Source organism: Sitodiplosis mosellana, unplaced genomic scaffold, assembly GCF_009176505.1.
Source record: "Sitodiplosis mosellana isolate CC-2019 unplaced genomic scaffold, AAFC_SMos_1.0 Smas_scaffold_5901, whole genome shotgun sequence".
Classification (NCBI taxonomy): domain Eukaryota; kingdom Metazoa; phylum Arthropoda; class Insecta; order Diptera; family Cecidomyiidae; genus Sitodiplosis; species Sitodiplosis mosellana.
Window position 1 is genome coordinate 178,056 of NW_022601143.1, and position 14,887 is coordinate 192,942.

The window sequence follows — 14,887 nt, forward strand, 5'->3', positions numbered from 1 at the left end:
CAAATAGAATCCAACCATGCAGATATCAGACCGGCAATAGATGCCTGCTCAATTTGAATACATCTTTATACGTTTCGTTTATTTTACCTCATCCAATAAAAAGCATTTCGCCATTGATGCTTGCAAAGAGTGAAAGAAGGACATTTTTTTGATATAATATTTATTTATCAAATCCATAGTAAATAGTACTTTAGAAAAAGTTTCCTGCATGCTTAAATAAAAATAATATCATATTACTATTTATAAATTACAAATGATTGACTGAATTTATGAGCATATCAATTTCATTTTGTTGTTTCGTCCATTTTTGATTCATCTAAATCATTAATGCACCCAAGTGGTTCACCTAGTCTAACCTTTTGACCGTTCGAGATGAAAAACCTGTAAAGAATAAAAAATTCCGTTGTTGTATTGCAATTTGGACACTTAGATATATATAGGTATGACATCTATTGGTTTACAAACTCACCTAAACTTCTTTGGAGCTTCGAAAATTAGCACCACGGTGCTGCCCATATTAAATTGGCCCAATATCTCACCTTTCTGCAAAATTGTATTAGCTGGCAATTGAATTTCATCATATTGGTTTGCTTGGTTGCTTTTTCTGCGGAAACCGACCCATTTATTTGTTTTTAGATCCTTGTCAATATAAACGTCAACGGAACCCACATTTGTTGCTCCTATGAAAATAAATGAGAATTTAGTCTGATTTCTATTTATCGTTATGTATAACTTACCAACTGCAGTGAAGCTGCAAAATCCATGATCCCATTGACCTATGTACACAACTCGCTCATTCAGACAAAATAGTCCAGGTAACCATTTAGCAATGTTTGGATTTACAGATAAAAGTTCTCCGTGAAAGTGTCTTCTAATTACTGGTTTCCATTCCGTCGGTGAATGAAACCTGTGATAATCGCCTGGAGCAAGGTAAATCACGCACTGATACAAATTTGTTTCCTAAAAAATTGACGTAACAAATCGCAATAATTTAAACATATCAAATTATGTAATATATATATGCATTTATAATGACAATTGATGGAGATATACAGTGGGTAATGGAATCAATTTGTTCAATTTACCTCATCTCTTTTATGCTTGAAATTGATTGTGGCCGACTTCTCCGTTTTTTCATAGTTTGATGGACCAAGAAATTCTTTTAAGCTGTAGTTCATACCTTTCACCTAATGAATCGACGAAAATTTAAACACTTGCATTCTAATACGCTCTTAGGTGTACTTACTTGTTCAATTTGATGTCCATCGGCTAATCCAAAGTGTAGCACTCGGCCATCAACCGGTGATACCATACAGGATTTACTTGATATTGTACGAACACCCGGCCGAAGTTGACGCGTGAAAAATTCGGAAATACTACGATAGTCTCTGTTGTTTTTCGTTAGCAAGAATAGGGAGAAAAACATTCAATTTATTAGTAATTCAATATATTTAATCACTCAATAGTCTCTACTGAACTATATACACCATCAGTACTTCACATTTCGTAGGATACGGATCGAGTGTGAACATCCTTCAACAGTTCAAATTGTAACAGAACAATGTTTTTACTTAAATTGGGAATAAATTGTGTCATTACGTTTCACGTATGTAGTGCTCAAAACTTCAGAGCCTAATAACTGGTTCGGAAATTAAATATTCATTTCTATGTATATGCATCGAGGGGAAAATCACTTGAAAGTAATTGAAATGTCACAAGTAATTATGATAATAGAAAAGTAATTTTTCCCGAAAAAAAGTAATTGAGGTAGATGTCATCAATCGGCATAAACCACAAACCCGAAGTATTCTTGGATACATTATCGTAAAAAATAAAAAAATAATCGTTTATAAAATAAAAATGAAGATGAAAAAAGATAGTTTGGTGTGGGCTCGATTGCGTTTTTTTTTTCCCAAATGCGATATGACCGAGGATATGACTACAATGAAATTTGTATAGAATTTTATACCTTATTAGAAATACTCAGCTAAAACTTACTTCAAGCTCAATTTTATAAGTTTCGCATTTCAAAACCAATGTCGTTTTCAAGAACGAACCAGAAATTATTTTCCATTTCAAATTCCATTTTTCGATATGAGTGTAGTGGTTTGTTTAGAACGTTTGTTTGTTGGTTTGACACTGTCAAACTTTGACATAAACGTCTAATTACTTTCGTAATTTACTAAAGTAATAGCGTGCCAAAAAGTAATGGAAAAATTAATTTGATAGTTTTGAAAAGTAATTGAAAAGTAATTTGAAGAGTGATTTCCCCCTCGATATGCATTGTAAATACTATCAGATGAAAAACCTCTAGGCGAGGTTAAAATGGAGTGACGCTCCTGTGCGTGGATTTAGCACTCAAAATGACTGATATCATTTTGAGTGACGCTTTGACGCTGTATTATCTCTGGGTACGAAGTTCAAAAGTGTTTTTCGCATTCACTATTGTGAAAATTTATTTACAATAAGGAACAATATCGCGCCACGACTTTTGAATTTAGTCTTCAAGTCAAGCTTTAAAGCGTTTTGCCATCCAAAAGTCGTGACGCGATATTGTTCTTTATTGTAAATAAATTTTGACAGTAGTGAATGCGAAAAACACTTTTGAACTTCGTTCCCAGTTATAATACAGCGTCAAAGCGTCACTCAAAATGATATCAGTCATTTTGAGTGGTAAATCCACGCACAGGAGCGTCACTCCATTTTAACCTCGCCTAGAGGTTTTTCATCTGATATCACTAATTTTGTAAGGCAATTATTCTCGGAAAAAACACACTTTTGCCAGAAATATGTCTATTTTAAGGTCTTATCATTGGGAAATTGTAATTTTTCGGGTAAAACATTTGCATCCACATTTCACAAGTTTTGTGAATAGCAAATTTCCACTTTCATTAAAAAAGTCCCATTTTCCCCTTATTAGACATAGTAAAATGTGATTAAATTTCAAAATATCCATTAAAAGAGTTTTGAAGTAATTTAAGACCCATTACTTCATTGAAACATATTAGTTCCCAACCACCAAAGCTCTGGAAAGTGCATTTTTTATGTATCCCCCGAGCAAAAGTTCAATTTCGTACATTCAGATGCCAAAATGCCGTTTTATGACCAAAATGACAACGAAATGGATATTCAAGTGTTCGAGGACTCCCATTATTTTCACGAAAAAATAGCAGTTTTCTAAGACCAAAATGTCGTCAGAGGTCTATTTCACGTGTTTTCCGAAAGAAAAACATCATTTTCAGTGAAAATAGAGCAAGTTGAAAAATTCACTTCAATCCGACCTATTTTTCGACCATGAAATGCCCTCAGATCGCATTGTGACCACTTTTAATCGATTGCTCGTCGAAAATTGAGCGGATATGGTCTTTCGTGAGCCTTTTCCAGCCAGTGGATGCGTATTTTTGGCAGCAATTTCATCGTAGAATGCGACTCTTCGTACAAATTCCGTTCATTGATGAATTGCCTATGCCCAGAACTTCGAAATACGAATTTTCCCAGATATGTGGCATATGCCATTTTGTTTTATATGGTAGCCGGCCACAAACGCTCAGTTTTTGGTAAAACATTGTAGGGCTGATTTTTGAGAAATCGCGTTTGGTGTGAAATTTAAGGGGGTCGATTTTTCATAAAAATCGACTTTTTTCTTTTATATCACATAAACATTGGCATGTGTGTATGGAACTTTTTGAAGGTCTTCTCAAATGATAACGAGCTGAGTTTGCCCGATGGGTGTCTGAGCAGGGATCGAAAACGGTTTGACGTTTCTCATACAAACCGATTTCGGAACGGTTTCACTGCTTTGCTCTCTGTTCATCGGAGCGAACCGTATCAAGCGGAACGTTCTGAGAATGGTTTGTATGGGCAACGTTCAAGCGGGTTGTCACTGTGTTAGTGTCGTTTACTAATACACGTAAGCATAAACGTTTCTGTGTGCCATACAAACCATTTTACAGAACGTTCCGAATGGTTTGGTTTGTTCACACACTCAAACCAAATATTCGGTTTGGTTTGGTTTCGATCCCTGTGTCTGAGTTGATCTAGTGTGCGAAATAAATACTTGAAAAAATCGTATACATGCAGGCTAGCGAAGCCATAGCCAGCTCTCCTGTAATGCAAATGTCAATCTGAGGACGGATTTCAACGTGCCCCGACACTAGCTACAACTAAGGCATATGCGCATCGGAAACCGAAGAAGGTGCGGACAGACGGACGGACGGACGGACGGACGGACGCACAAATCAATACTTTCATAAAAAATCAAGATCAAACTGCCAATGCCCATAACTTTTTCGTTTTTGGACCAATCGGAGCGCTTGGACCGGCGTTGGAAAGGTGGCGAGGAGGAGCTTCTCTTGGACACCTCAGACCACCCTCTGGGTACCCCCTTCGTAAGATATGGGTATAGATTTGAAAATTTATCGAAATTTTCCAACCGCTATATTTTTGCCTAGACCACACTTTATGCATGGGAGATATGGTGTTTCCGACTATTTGGGCCAAGACCTTTCCAACCGTACTTAACACGCCGGGGCCCAAATAGTATCCTGAGAAAATAGCATATTTACTGTATATATACTCGTGACGCAAAAACTGGCATTTTTGATATTTGGCTTGAAATGCACAGTCTATGATGCGTCACTTGTCGGACTACCGTCCTCCGTGATGTATATGTATGAAATTTTAATTTTGTTTGTATTTGGCCACATTTCAAGTTCATATCATTGTATATAAATCCATGCCGTTAAATCTATCGTTGCCTGGAGCAGGTTTCCAACAGAACTATTATCTGAATTGAGTTTTGTTGTTTGCCACAGTACATGAAAAATAAAAGGTAGGCGTTTAACTTTTAATTCTCAATTTTATCAACTCTGTGCATCAGCACAGTCGAATCGGTGAACACTATATTTTCGATGAAAAATTCATCATTCATGTATATGTAACATAATGTTTGCGGCACTGATGGTTGCATAGCCTGTATACAAATCCTTAAATTACGTAAACATTTGATATTTTATGAAATAGTGAAAAATAATTTATGTAACGCAATTTAGTCATTTTTAACGTTAAAAGATGTAACGTTTTTAGTCTTTTTTTCCGTCAAAATCGACTGAAATTTCAGTGTTAATTTTGAATTCAAACATTTGAAATGACAACCATTCCAAACAACTCTGTGCCGAACGAACTGAATAAACATCTTACAAGAATTCGATTTGTGTATTGATTTCGTTTTGGGCGCGTGAATTTAATTCACTGAATTAGAAAGAAAGAGCAGAACCGACACATCTCTTCCATTTCACACAACGCAACACAACACAACAGACTCATTCGCTACTGTGGCTTGGTGTTGTATTTGTTTATTTTGGTTCCGTTATGAGATTATATTTCGCATGAGTCTCTGCATCGACACCAGTCAAATCCGAATTTCGCCACGAAAATTAGCGCGTTGAAGAGAGTTGTCAAATTCAGCTTGATGTGTCAAACTGATGCCGGTTGCACATTCATATTGATCTGAGCATTTGAAAAGGCAAGTCATTTGTTGTGCATACTGTTCGATTTACAGTGATTGTTTTTTTTTCATTTTTGGTCAAATTAAGCATTTTAGTCAATGTTTTTAGGTAGAAAATACATCATATCTGATTGATTTTCCTCATTTTTTTTCGTTTCTTAACACAGACGTGAATCTCATTTGTTCGTGTTGATCGTTCACAGAGCGGCATTAGCATTGTAACGGGAGATCGATTGTGAAATAGTCGTAAGGTATTGCAAAATGCATACTTTCTGCTTCAAAACGCAGAGTCGACACTTTTCTGAGGGAAGTTGTCGAGCCACGAGTACACAAGACGAAATGGCATCGTGACATAGCCGCTGCAAAATGTATCCTGATCAAAGGTAAGTGCTCATAATATATTGATTGAATTGCATGTGATGTGAGGTGCAGTGCTTTGTTTACATATCATTCATTGTTTTCTTGTATGATTTTCAAGGACACTGTGACTTGTTTGGGTACACGTTACCCGAAACATTGCAGAGGCCATCCAACCAGCGAGCTGCTGTCAACAACTAACCAGCATCATGTATCGTCGTTCACGCCATTCACATTGAATAATTCAAAAATTAAAATATAACATTATGTTATTTCCGCTATGCCTGATTGTTGTGGTATAGAAGGCGTAACTCGAAAGAAGCCAGAAGTACCCATGTAAGTAAATTGTTTTTCAATTGAAATAAGAGTATTGAATGTATTGATGCTAATTTTATGCAATTTTTTCTCCATTCATTCCATGCACAATTGGATCACTATGACGGTTACTTCTACGGTTAAATCTATCCCCGTATTCAACCTTGGAAATGTGCCTGGAATCGGATGTATTTGGGTTGATAATTGTTAGATGGGTAGTGAAAAAAAATACCTAATAAACAACTCTGAAATTTTGAAATCATTAAATGTATACATGCATTTACTATGCTTTAAATTTACTCACTTGAAATTTGAATTTTCGGCTTCCTCAATATTGACACCGAAAGCGGTGGAATACACGCCATAAACTACAGGTCGAAATGGCATTGGTACCCTACAGTCAGCTAACCATCCCCAAGTTCGGCTGATTAAGCGTAGTGGTAGCGAACAATATACCTCAGTCTACCAAAGAAAAAGAAGCTTGTTATTTATTTTTTTCATTTTTTCCATTGTGGTTTACAATAGATCGAATATTCTTATGTAAAAATTGTTACCATAAATCTTGACGCGGTTCGGGGTTGGCCCAGTTCATCACATTTTCTACAAAAAATGAGAATTTGGTCCAGTAGTCAACATAGGAATAAAAGTTCCCATCTAAGATTTCCTGTGTCATCCCAAAGATTGTCTAGCACTCTATTTTTCTGCTATTTAATTGAAACTACGCGTAATGAAAATTAACTTACCTATAATGTAGATGCCAATGAACGAGTGAGGCTAAGCCAATTCCAATTGGTGTCCACTTCAGAATCAAATTACGCCATGTCAACCAACCGCCTGTAGCTAATAACCACCAATCCAATACAGACAATATAGTCCAACCAGCCCCTGCTTTCCATCCCCACGATTTTCGAATACGTTTTAATTTACTAAATTTACCTTTTTTTGATACAGCCCCCGCTTTGGTATCGTTCACCTGCTTTGCCGAATAAAATCGTGAATGAATTTTTTTGCCATTGGATGGCAAGTTTGTACTATTTGAGGAAGACTTATAAACTGTTATCCAACGAGTAGCCCATTTACTTTGTGTAAAATTCACACTTGAAATATTCCCTGAAAATCTGCAGAAGATAAACGAGAAAATGGATAAATGGAACAAATTCTGCTAATAATGTTGAAGCCATATTAGCTGACATGCATTTGGAATGCTTTTTGGAATATTTTTTTAAAAAACAAATTTTTTGGATCATTTATTTGTGGACAAAATTTGCCAAGAAATAATCATAGCCATAGCTTTTCATGGTCAATCATTGTTATTATTGATGTATTTTCAATCATTTTATATATAGATCATTATGTGATATACATATAATAATATACATATATATGTGATATATAAATATATATATATATTTAGCACCATCCTACGTAATTTCAGACACAACAGAAGCTAATTTCTTTGTTTACCAACTTTGCTTCGATTATAATATTATTGACTCAATCGATGTGAACATTGAATGTTTAAATTTAAAAAAAAAAACAAGAAGAAATATGTTCTAGAAAATTTTCAGGCATCACAAATGAAATAATTTGAGTAAATTAAACATGCTATCTGTTTTTGATTTGACATTTTAAATTCCTTTGTCTCTTATCTCCTTCTAATGTAAGCACATTTGGTATGAGTTTTAAAGTACTTTGACCGCGCCAATACGGTTTACTGTTGATTTTTTATGTATTATATGCTGCGTTCCTGTGATAATGCTCGCTAATGTGATTTCATTCCAAGTGTTTGTGACGTCTTATCGGAATCATTTCTATTCACATAATATACGGACACTTGTTTGAATGAAATAATTTTTTTTAATACAAGCAATAAAGTCATTCAAAATTCAACGGTTATTTAAGAAACCATTGAAATATAAATCTATTTCCCAAATAAATTAAAAACATTGGGTTCAGAAGAAAAACTAAAGACATTCAGTAAATCTTGTTCAAATGTATTGAACTACAAAGAGAAGAAACACAACATAAAAGCAAAGAGAGCATTTGAAATTTCTCTCAAACAGCTGTAAAAAATGACATGTTGCACACTCGTGATTTTTTTTCATAGAGTTGAAAATTGTGAAAAATTTCATTAGCATTAAACTATCTTATTTTGTTCAGAGTTCAATCTTGGTACCGACAGATTGATTTCAATTGCACGTGCTACGGACATGCAATAAATAATCTAAATATTTTATTTTGCACATGGAAAAAATATTGTTTCGTTTTTTTAAGACTTTGTATGTCTTCCTACAAACTGAATACCATTTCATTATACTATTCTACTATTACTATTAAAAAAATAGTCTGATTTAAACATTTGTTATCTGACTTTTATTCAATAATTAGCACAAAAAAAATAATCAAAAGAAATCAAACGTCGAATATTATCAGGAAATGAAGAGGATACTTACAGACGATTTTTGGGTATGAAATAAACAGCCATTGTGATTACATCTATTCAATATGAACGTGTTTCAGTCGAAATTTCGTTTGCGACTAGATTTCTTATCCTCAGCATAAAAGTGTTATCGGAAACTTCCACGCGCACAAATTAAAAATAAACTTTACTCGTCACTTATGCGAATGATTGAAATATATTCCAGTTAGATTGGGTGAATTGAAGCACATTTATTAATTTCCCCTTGAAGCCAAGGGAACAACAGACATGAAAGTCTTCAATCACTTTAAAATTACAATGAGACTATTGAATTTGCACTTTCAAACCAAAATTTCCCTTAATAGCAAACGGTTCCCAAAAATGCTCTGAACTTGTATTTTGAATTTTAAAGTTTCATTCTTTTGGCAGGCTATGTGCTTCTTGTTATGGGAGCATTTCAATGAGAACTATTATTGCTTCGCACTTCACAAAGACTTTTGTTTTACGATCACATTCATATGGCAAGACACAATTGATTTCAGTGTTTTTGACGGCGTATCTCTTGGATTGCTGTTGTATGGGTGTGAAAAACATCATATAAACAGTGTGAAGTTAGTTTGCTGAAAAGAATAAATTGGAAAAGTATCTCTATACAATCATATATTTTTCTATTCATTATAATAAATAGATATATTGATCGTACTCTAAGCCATTGAAAATTAAGAATAACATTTAGTTGTATAACTCAAAAATGAAAACACATTCGTAATCTAAATGCTTGTCAAACATTTGGCGCAACGTAATGCGTTCAAAGCCCTGTCAAACATTTTGAAGTTTCTGAGTTGTCAATGAATATGTTTGTAATCTGTATTTGCTGTCAATATTAAATCATTCTAATTTATCATTGAGCAATCGAAGAAAAAGTTTATCAAGAAGAAATAAGGAAATTGGTGGCTGTAGTGAAAAAAAAACAAGTTCGTATAATCCCATTCAGTCCCAAAAAAAAAAACTTCAACATGAATCAACCAGATAATAGTGCGCAAGGTAATAGGCCAATAACCGTGCCTTCAGATGCAAATATGCTTCCACCAGAATTATTGGAAACTCCGCAGCCAGTGATTGGGTTTTTAGGTACAATAATGGCGTACAATAAAATAACTAATATATTAATTAATATATTAATACTAATATAACTAGTATATATTACTAATATTTAATTTATTAATGGCGTATTTATTGGATTATTGGGTTTTCAGGACTCGACTGTAACAGAAATCTCACACATAAGTCCATTTGGGATGCATTTAATACAAATCGCAAGTCTGACAGGTATCTATAATATTACGTTTCTGCCATTTAAATCGATTCTCTAGAATCAATGTTACTTTGACTGCAGAGCTGCAATCCAATTCAAACTTTTGGCAACCAATTATGAGCTACCAGTTGTAAAACCGAAGCGGCAATCCTATGAGTGGTATCAACCCAAAGGAATACTCAAACGTAATTGGATTTTAAAGCATTTGCATGTGTTACCTGCAGTGGTTGTTCTGTTTCAAGACATGGAGTGGAATGATCCTGATTGGACGGAAAAGCAATATCAATGCGTTTCTACAATGCAAACGATTAAAAATTCTCTTCAAGTGAGGAAAACACAATATTCTAATAACGGCTCAAATTTGTAATAAACCTATATTTATAGGGTAGACACACAAAGTTGGCAATCGTTCTTCTACAAAAAAACACAAATACTGACGAAACATTCTCAAGTGATCACTCTACGTTGGCATCGAAGTGCGATTTAAATCCGAAAATGATTTTTGTTCTTCCCTACAATGAAAACTTAATTGGATACACATTGCGCTTGGAGTCAGCTTTTCTGGAGCATGCTCAATCGTATTACTTACAATCAACTAAATATGTCCGTGGTCATAGAGATCAGCTAACATCCCATTTGGAGTTGAAAATTCGACATCAATTCAAGCTTGGATTCTATGCTGAAATGCGTGTAGATCAAAATACCGCTCTAAAGTATGAAAACTGAAGCACGAAAACTGAAGCAATGGTCGTAATGATATTTAAATCTATTTTTTTGTTTCATTTGGATGCAGACACTATAGCCAAGCCTACGAATGGTTGGAGGAATTGAAATTGGTTGATAGCAACTGTTTGGAAATCAAAGTGGTCGCTGGTTTTCTCAACTATAAGATTTGCCAAACAATGTTCAATATAGGCTCACCTCGTGATGCAATCACACAATTTCGTACGCATATCGATAAATACCGTAATCGAGTTGGTTATAAGGAGTTGATTTTTGAACATTTTGCGTGGTTGAGCGTTCAGTAAGTTTATATGATCCTGGAACAATATTTGACATAGAATTGCCTCCAATTCTGCAATAACGAACATATGTTTACAGGTATAGTGCTTTCGCAGATTTATTCTGTGAAGCTATCAAGTGTGGACTGCCAGCGCTGCAAACACAGCATCCAGGAATTTATTATCACAAAAGTGCAGAATATATGGCGAAACGCAAAGATAATTTTCAACAAATTTGTCAAGTGTCCTCACCGCTTATTGATTTCATATCGCTCCCAGATCAAAATGCCCTGAATTACTCTAACATATTATATAGTGATTTCTTTGGTGTTCGTGGTGGTAATCGATCGGACCTGGTGAATGAGCAACAAATAATTGCAATCGTACAGCAATGTGAAAAATATTTTAACCATTCTACGGCTTATATTACACTGTTGGGACAAGCCATGGCACAATTCAAAATATACAAATGCCCCAGATTTCGGAAAAAACTCGCCATCGAAATGGCAGAAGAATATCTTAAAGTTGGAGATGCATCCAAAGCTCTAACGTAAGTAGTTGCATTTACCGACAAAGTCTAAGTATATCTGCATTATAATTATCTGCTCATTGATAGCTTTGTTATCGCGTGTTAACAGTCTTTACAGCTTAATGCTTTCTGAATACCGGACCGAGCAATGGAATGTCATATTTTCTCAAGTTCTTTTAAAAACGCTCCGATCTGCCTTTTTGTCCGCATCAATTCCTGATTTTATCGCATGCAGCATAGAGTGTTTATCAAACAAAATTGTTCTGGAACGATCCGAACGCATTACCATATTGGAAAATCTATGGAAAGTGTTTCAAAAAGTTCCGCCATTGACACAAAGCCAAATTGTCCCCGAGCTACACATTGATTGGGAAAAATCGCTTGAAACTTTTAATACAAAATTAACATTTGATTTAGATAAATTCACTGAACTTTTCGATTGTACAATCAAATTCAACCAAACTCGAATTGAAAAAGATGATGTGGCACGCGTGGACTTATTCATCAGGTAATTTAAATAATAAAGAACTTTTCACCAATCTCCAAAATTAAACTAACAATGGCTTTGACATCTTAGATCTTTGTCTGATGTTCCAATAAAAGTTCAGGAGTTTGTGATGATTATTTTGACGGACAATAAATCATTGCATGAGATTTTTGCGCAACACTGGACTGAAGTCGAATGCGATGCAAAAGCTGAAAATGTAAATGCAATCGAAAATGATATTAATGGTGATGTCATGATCCAACCAAAAATATTATATAAAATATCTTTCAATGGAGAACGTTACCAATTTGATGAAAATTCGGAATTGCGTGTAAGTAGAAAAACAAAAATTACTATAAAAGCTTCATATATTTTAAATAACATTTAATACGATGTCGTTGGATAAAGATAGTAGAAGAAAGAAAAACAAAGAGATTCAACTGAATTTTTTCCTCATTTATTCAGGTTATACGTTTAGAAATCAAAATCGGCACATCAGAGAACTTTATAACACTCCAACAAAGCCTACCGCTGAATCTAAAAAGTAACTTTAAAATCTACAATCAAAGTAATATTGCGAACGAGAGCTCAACCTGTTATATAAAACCACAGTTTCACTTGAAAACCGAAATAGCGTTGAGTCACAAATTCATGTTGACGAATGAATACTTTGCGGTTACAATCAGAATTGAAAATCCTTCTGATATGTTAGCCGAAAATGTGAGTCTTCTCATAACCGTACCAGTTCATCTTCGAAATAAAGGTTAGCGACTTTGATATATCCAATTGCATACATCAAGTTAAAAAATTTAAAATGCTTTTAGTGTTCATGGCGTCTGATCAAACCAAATCCCGGCAAAAATTATTGTCACATTTGGAAGTGTTCATTGGGGACATACCTTCTAAATCTACGAAATCTAAATGTATCTATGTCACAAGCTTAATTGATGGGACACTAGAGCTTCAACAGGTGGTTCGTTATAAAGTAATGGACAGTCGATCGAAATCGGTTGCTGACTCAATTGATATTGAAGATACGCACAAAAAAATCAAAGTTGAGTCCAATGTAACTTTAGAATATATCGAAAACGCGATCCACAAGTCGAAAAAAGATACCATCGTCATCCCATGTGTAGCGGAATTCACATTCTTTGGACAATTTTTCTCGCTAAATAAACAACCATTGAGGAAGGCGGTAAAACATGAGGACTTTCTGTTCCAGGTTGAACTGCAAATAAAATCTACAGAAATCGATATTTTGGATATGTTCCTGATAAGCGTAAGTGATTTTCTTCTTGTGTGTTTACACCAACGCTATGAAGCGCAATGGTAATATATTCAGCAATTCCAAAACCTTTCAGAGTTACTTTTGTCCGTATCGGAAGTTCACTGACTTGAATCATGAATAACGTTTGAAATGTCATTTCTTACAGACATTTCTGCATTTTTTATACTTCCAAACTAAACCGTATTGATGCCGTTAGAGCATGCATTGCTGAATATTTTCCATTTATATTGTTGGTTTACACTCTTAAAAATGTATGATGTTCACCTATTTCGACAATATATGTTAGAAATACGATTGAACGCACCCTAAAAATGTTCGGTATTCGATCTGTTGATATTTGATACTTGGGAATATTTTTAGGATTATAACATTACGGAGAAGCCTTATAGTAAATCACGTCGGAAGCACAACAGATCATATTCTCAAGGTGAGAAAGTTTATGACATTTTACTGCTACATGCCGAACAGACTACACTTGAATGGGTTAATCGTGTTGACTACCAAAAAACCACTCCACAATGGAAATCAGTATTGAAGAAAAAATCGGCTGGTAAAAATACTCCAAAGAATCCTAGCGTTATGGATACTTCTTTGAATATGTTCTCGGAAGATTTCAAAACAAATAGTATCGAAAGTGAAAACCAAGAAAACATTCAGAATGATATAATACCAGAACCAAAAACCATATACAACCATACAATTGAAGGATTTAACATGATCGAAAGCCGAAAAGGATTTTTGAACGCAAACACAATTGGTTTGTCAAACGATTCATTTCCACACATTATGGGTGTTTACTGCGTTCGCTGGCGTCGATGTGGAGAAATAGCTGAGAATGAGTCCAAATTCCTCGTTAATTCCATTGAAATTGTGGAGGCACCATTGAATATTCACTGTTATTTGGATGAAATAATGTTTGTAAAAGTTCCAATGACACTCATAATTTCACTTCGAAACACAACGAATTCAACGCTTCATCTCAAAACTGGTTTGAAAAATGCGGATAATTTTATGTTTGCTGGACATTCTCAGGTATTTTATTGGTTATTATATAAGGTTTATTGTATAAACTTTTGTTCTTTTATTCCATTTGAACATATATTTTTTTCTACGGCAGTTCAATATCTCTTTGTTTGCACAATCAACCTACAATTTGGAGTTTAATTTGTATCCGCTTAAGGCTGGTTGGCAAAATTTACCGGAATTTGTAGTAACATTCAGCACCAATGAAGATAGCCGTGATAAACGAAGTGATGAACAACAGAGTAATTTGGAGCTTCAAAAACTTGTAGATCGTTGGATGCCGAAGAAAGTTTTCATACTTCCAATGATTAAGCATCAGTGAAGGTTGAAAGCTTGTTAAAATTCCCATTTCATCGATTTGTTGCCAATTCGTGAAATTATTTATGATAAACGAATTTAAATTCATAATGATCTATAGATGTCGAAAGTATACTTGAATAGAAAAAAACGAAATGTCAAAAAATTCTCGATTCGGATCCAAAAAAAATCCCGATACTAATTCAATTAAATATCAAAATATATATGTAATTACTATTGTATTTTTATTTCCTTTTGATTCTGACCAATGGAGATATGCTTTAACTTGAATAATGGGTATAAGTTGAATATTAGAAAAGTAAATAATACTGATTATAAGAGAAAAACAC

At 34.4% G+C, this 14,887-nt stretch overlaps 2 protein-coding genes and 1 long non-coding RNA gene across 4 annotated transcripts; 2 read left to right on the forward strand and 1 right to left on the reverse strand.

The window, feature by feature from the left end:
- Positions 1–143: 143 nt before the first annotated feature.
- LOC129573039 (phosphatidylserine decarboxylase proenzyme, mitochondrial) lies at positions 144–8,772 on the reverse strand. 2 transcript variants are annotated; one of them, XM_055453205.1, is made up of 10 exons: positions 8,632–8,772; positions 7,115–7,296; positions 6,922–7,018; positions 6,733–6,778; positions 6,483–6,640; positions 1,247–1,388; positions 1,086–1,187; positions 738–960; positions 470–680; positions 144–381 (listed from the first exon to the last, which is right to left on the reverse strand). In XM_055453205.1, exons 1-10 carry the CDS (start codon positions 8,661–8,663, stop codon positions 285–287), a joined length of 1,290 nt encoding a protein of 429 aa, XP_055309180.1. In that variant the 5' UTR covers positions 8,664–8,772; the 3' UTR covers positions 144–284. The 2 variants fall into 2 exon arrangements, with proteins under 2 accessions (XP_055309180.1, XP_055309179.1); XM_055453204.1 differs by having other exon boundaries at positions 6,922–7,296.
- Positions 5,751–6,454, forward strand: LOC129573045 (uncharacterized). The gene is made up of 3 exons (XR_008688545.1): positions 5,751–5,889; positions 5,985–6,199; positions 6,390–6,454. It is a non-coding gene; the product is annotated as an uncharacterized LOC129573045 (long non-coding RNA).
- A 655-nt stretch (positions 8,773–9,427) lies between the features above and the next one.
- LOC129573036 (trafficking protein particle complex subunit 11) lies at positions 9,428–14,884 on the forward strand. The gene is made up of 12 exons (XM_055453199.1): positions 9,428–9,728; positions 9,854–9,926; positions 9,994–10,237; positions 10,297–10,625; positions 10,706–10,936; positions 11,014–11,463; positions 11,552–11,950; positions 12,020–12,260; positions 12,395–12,692; positions 12,754–13,208; positions 13,578–14,249; positions 14,335–14,884. Exons 1-12 carry the CDS (start codon positions 9,614–9,616, stop codon positions 14,560–14,562), a joined length of 3,735 nt encoding a protein of 1,244 aa, XP_055309174.1. The 5' UTR covers positions 9,428–9,613; the 3' UTR covers positions 14,563–14,884.
- Positions 14,885–14,887: the final 3 nt, after the last annotated feature.

Bases quoted from the DNA above. Each gene is read 5' to 3' on its own strand.
- LOC129573039 (XM_055453204.1), bottom strand. From the start codon at position 8,663: ATGGCTGTTTATTTCATACCCAAAAATCGTCT. The intron at 1,188-1,246 runs GTAAGTACACCT...TCGATTCATTAG, and splicing joins ATGGACATCAAATTGAACAA to GTGAAAGGTATGAACTACAG. The intron at 681-737 runs GTAAGTTATACA...TTATTTTCATAG, and splicing joins TTGCAGCTTCACTGCAGTTG to GAGCAACAAATGTGGGTTCC.
- LOC129573036 (XM_055453199.1), top strand. From the start codon at position 9,614: ATGAATCAACCAGATAATAGTGCGCAAGGTAATAGGCCAATAACCGTG. The intron at 10,626-10,705 runs GTATGAAAACTG...ATTTGGATGCAG, and splicing joins GATCAAAATACCGCTCTAAA to ACACTATAGCCAAGCCTACG. The intron at 11,951-12,019 runs GTAATTTAAATA...TTGACATCTTAG, and splicing joins CGCGTGGACTTATTCATCAG to ATCTTTGTCTGATGTTCCAA.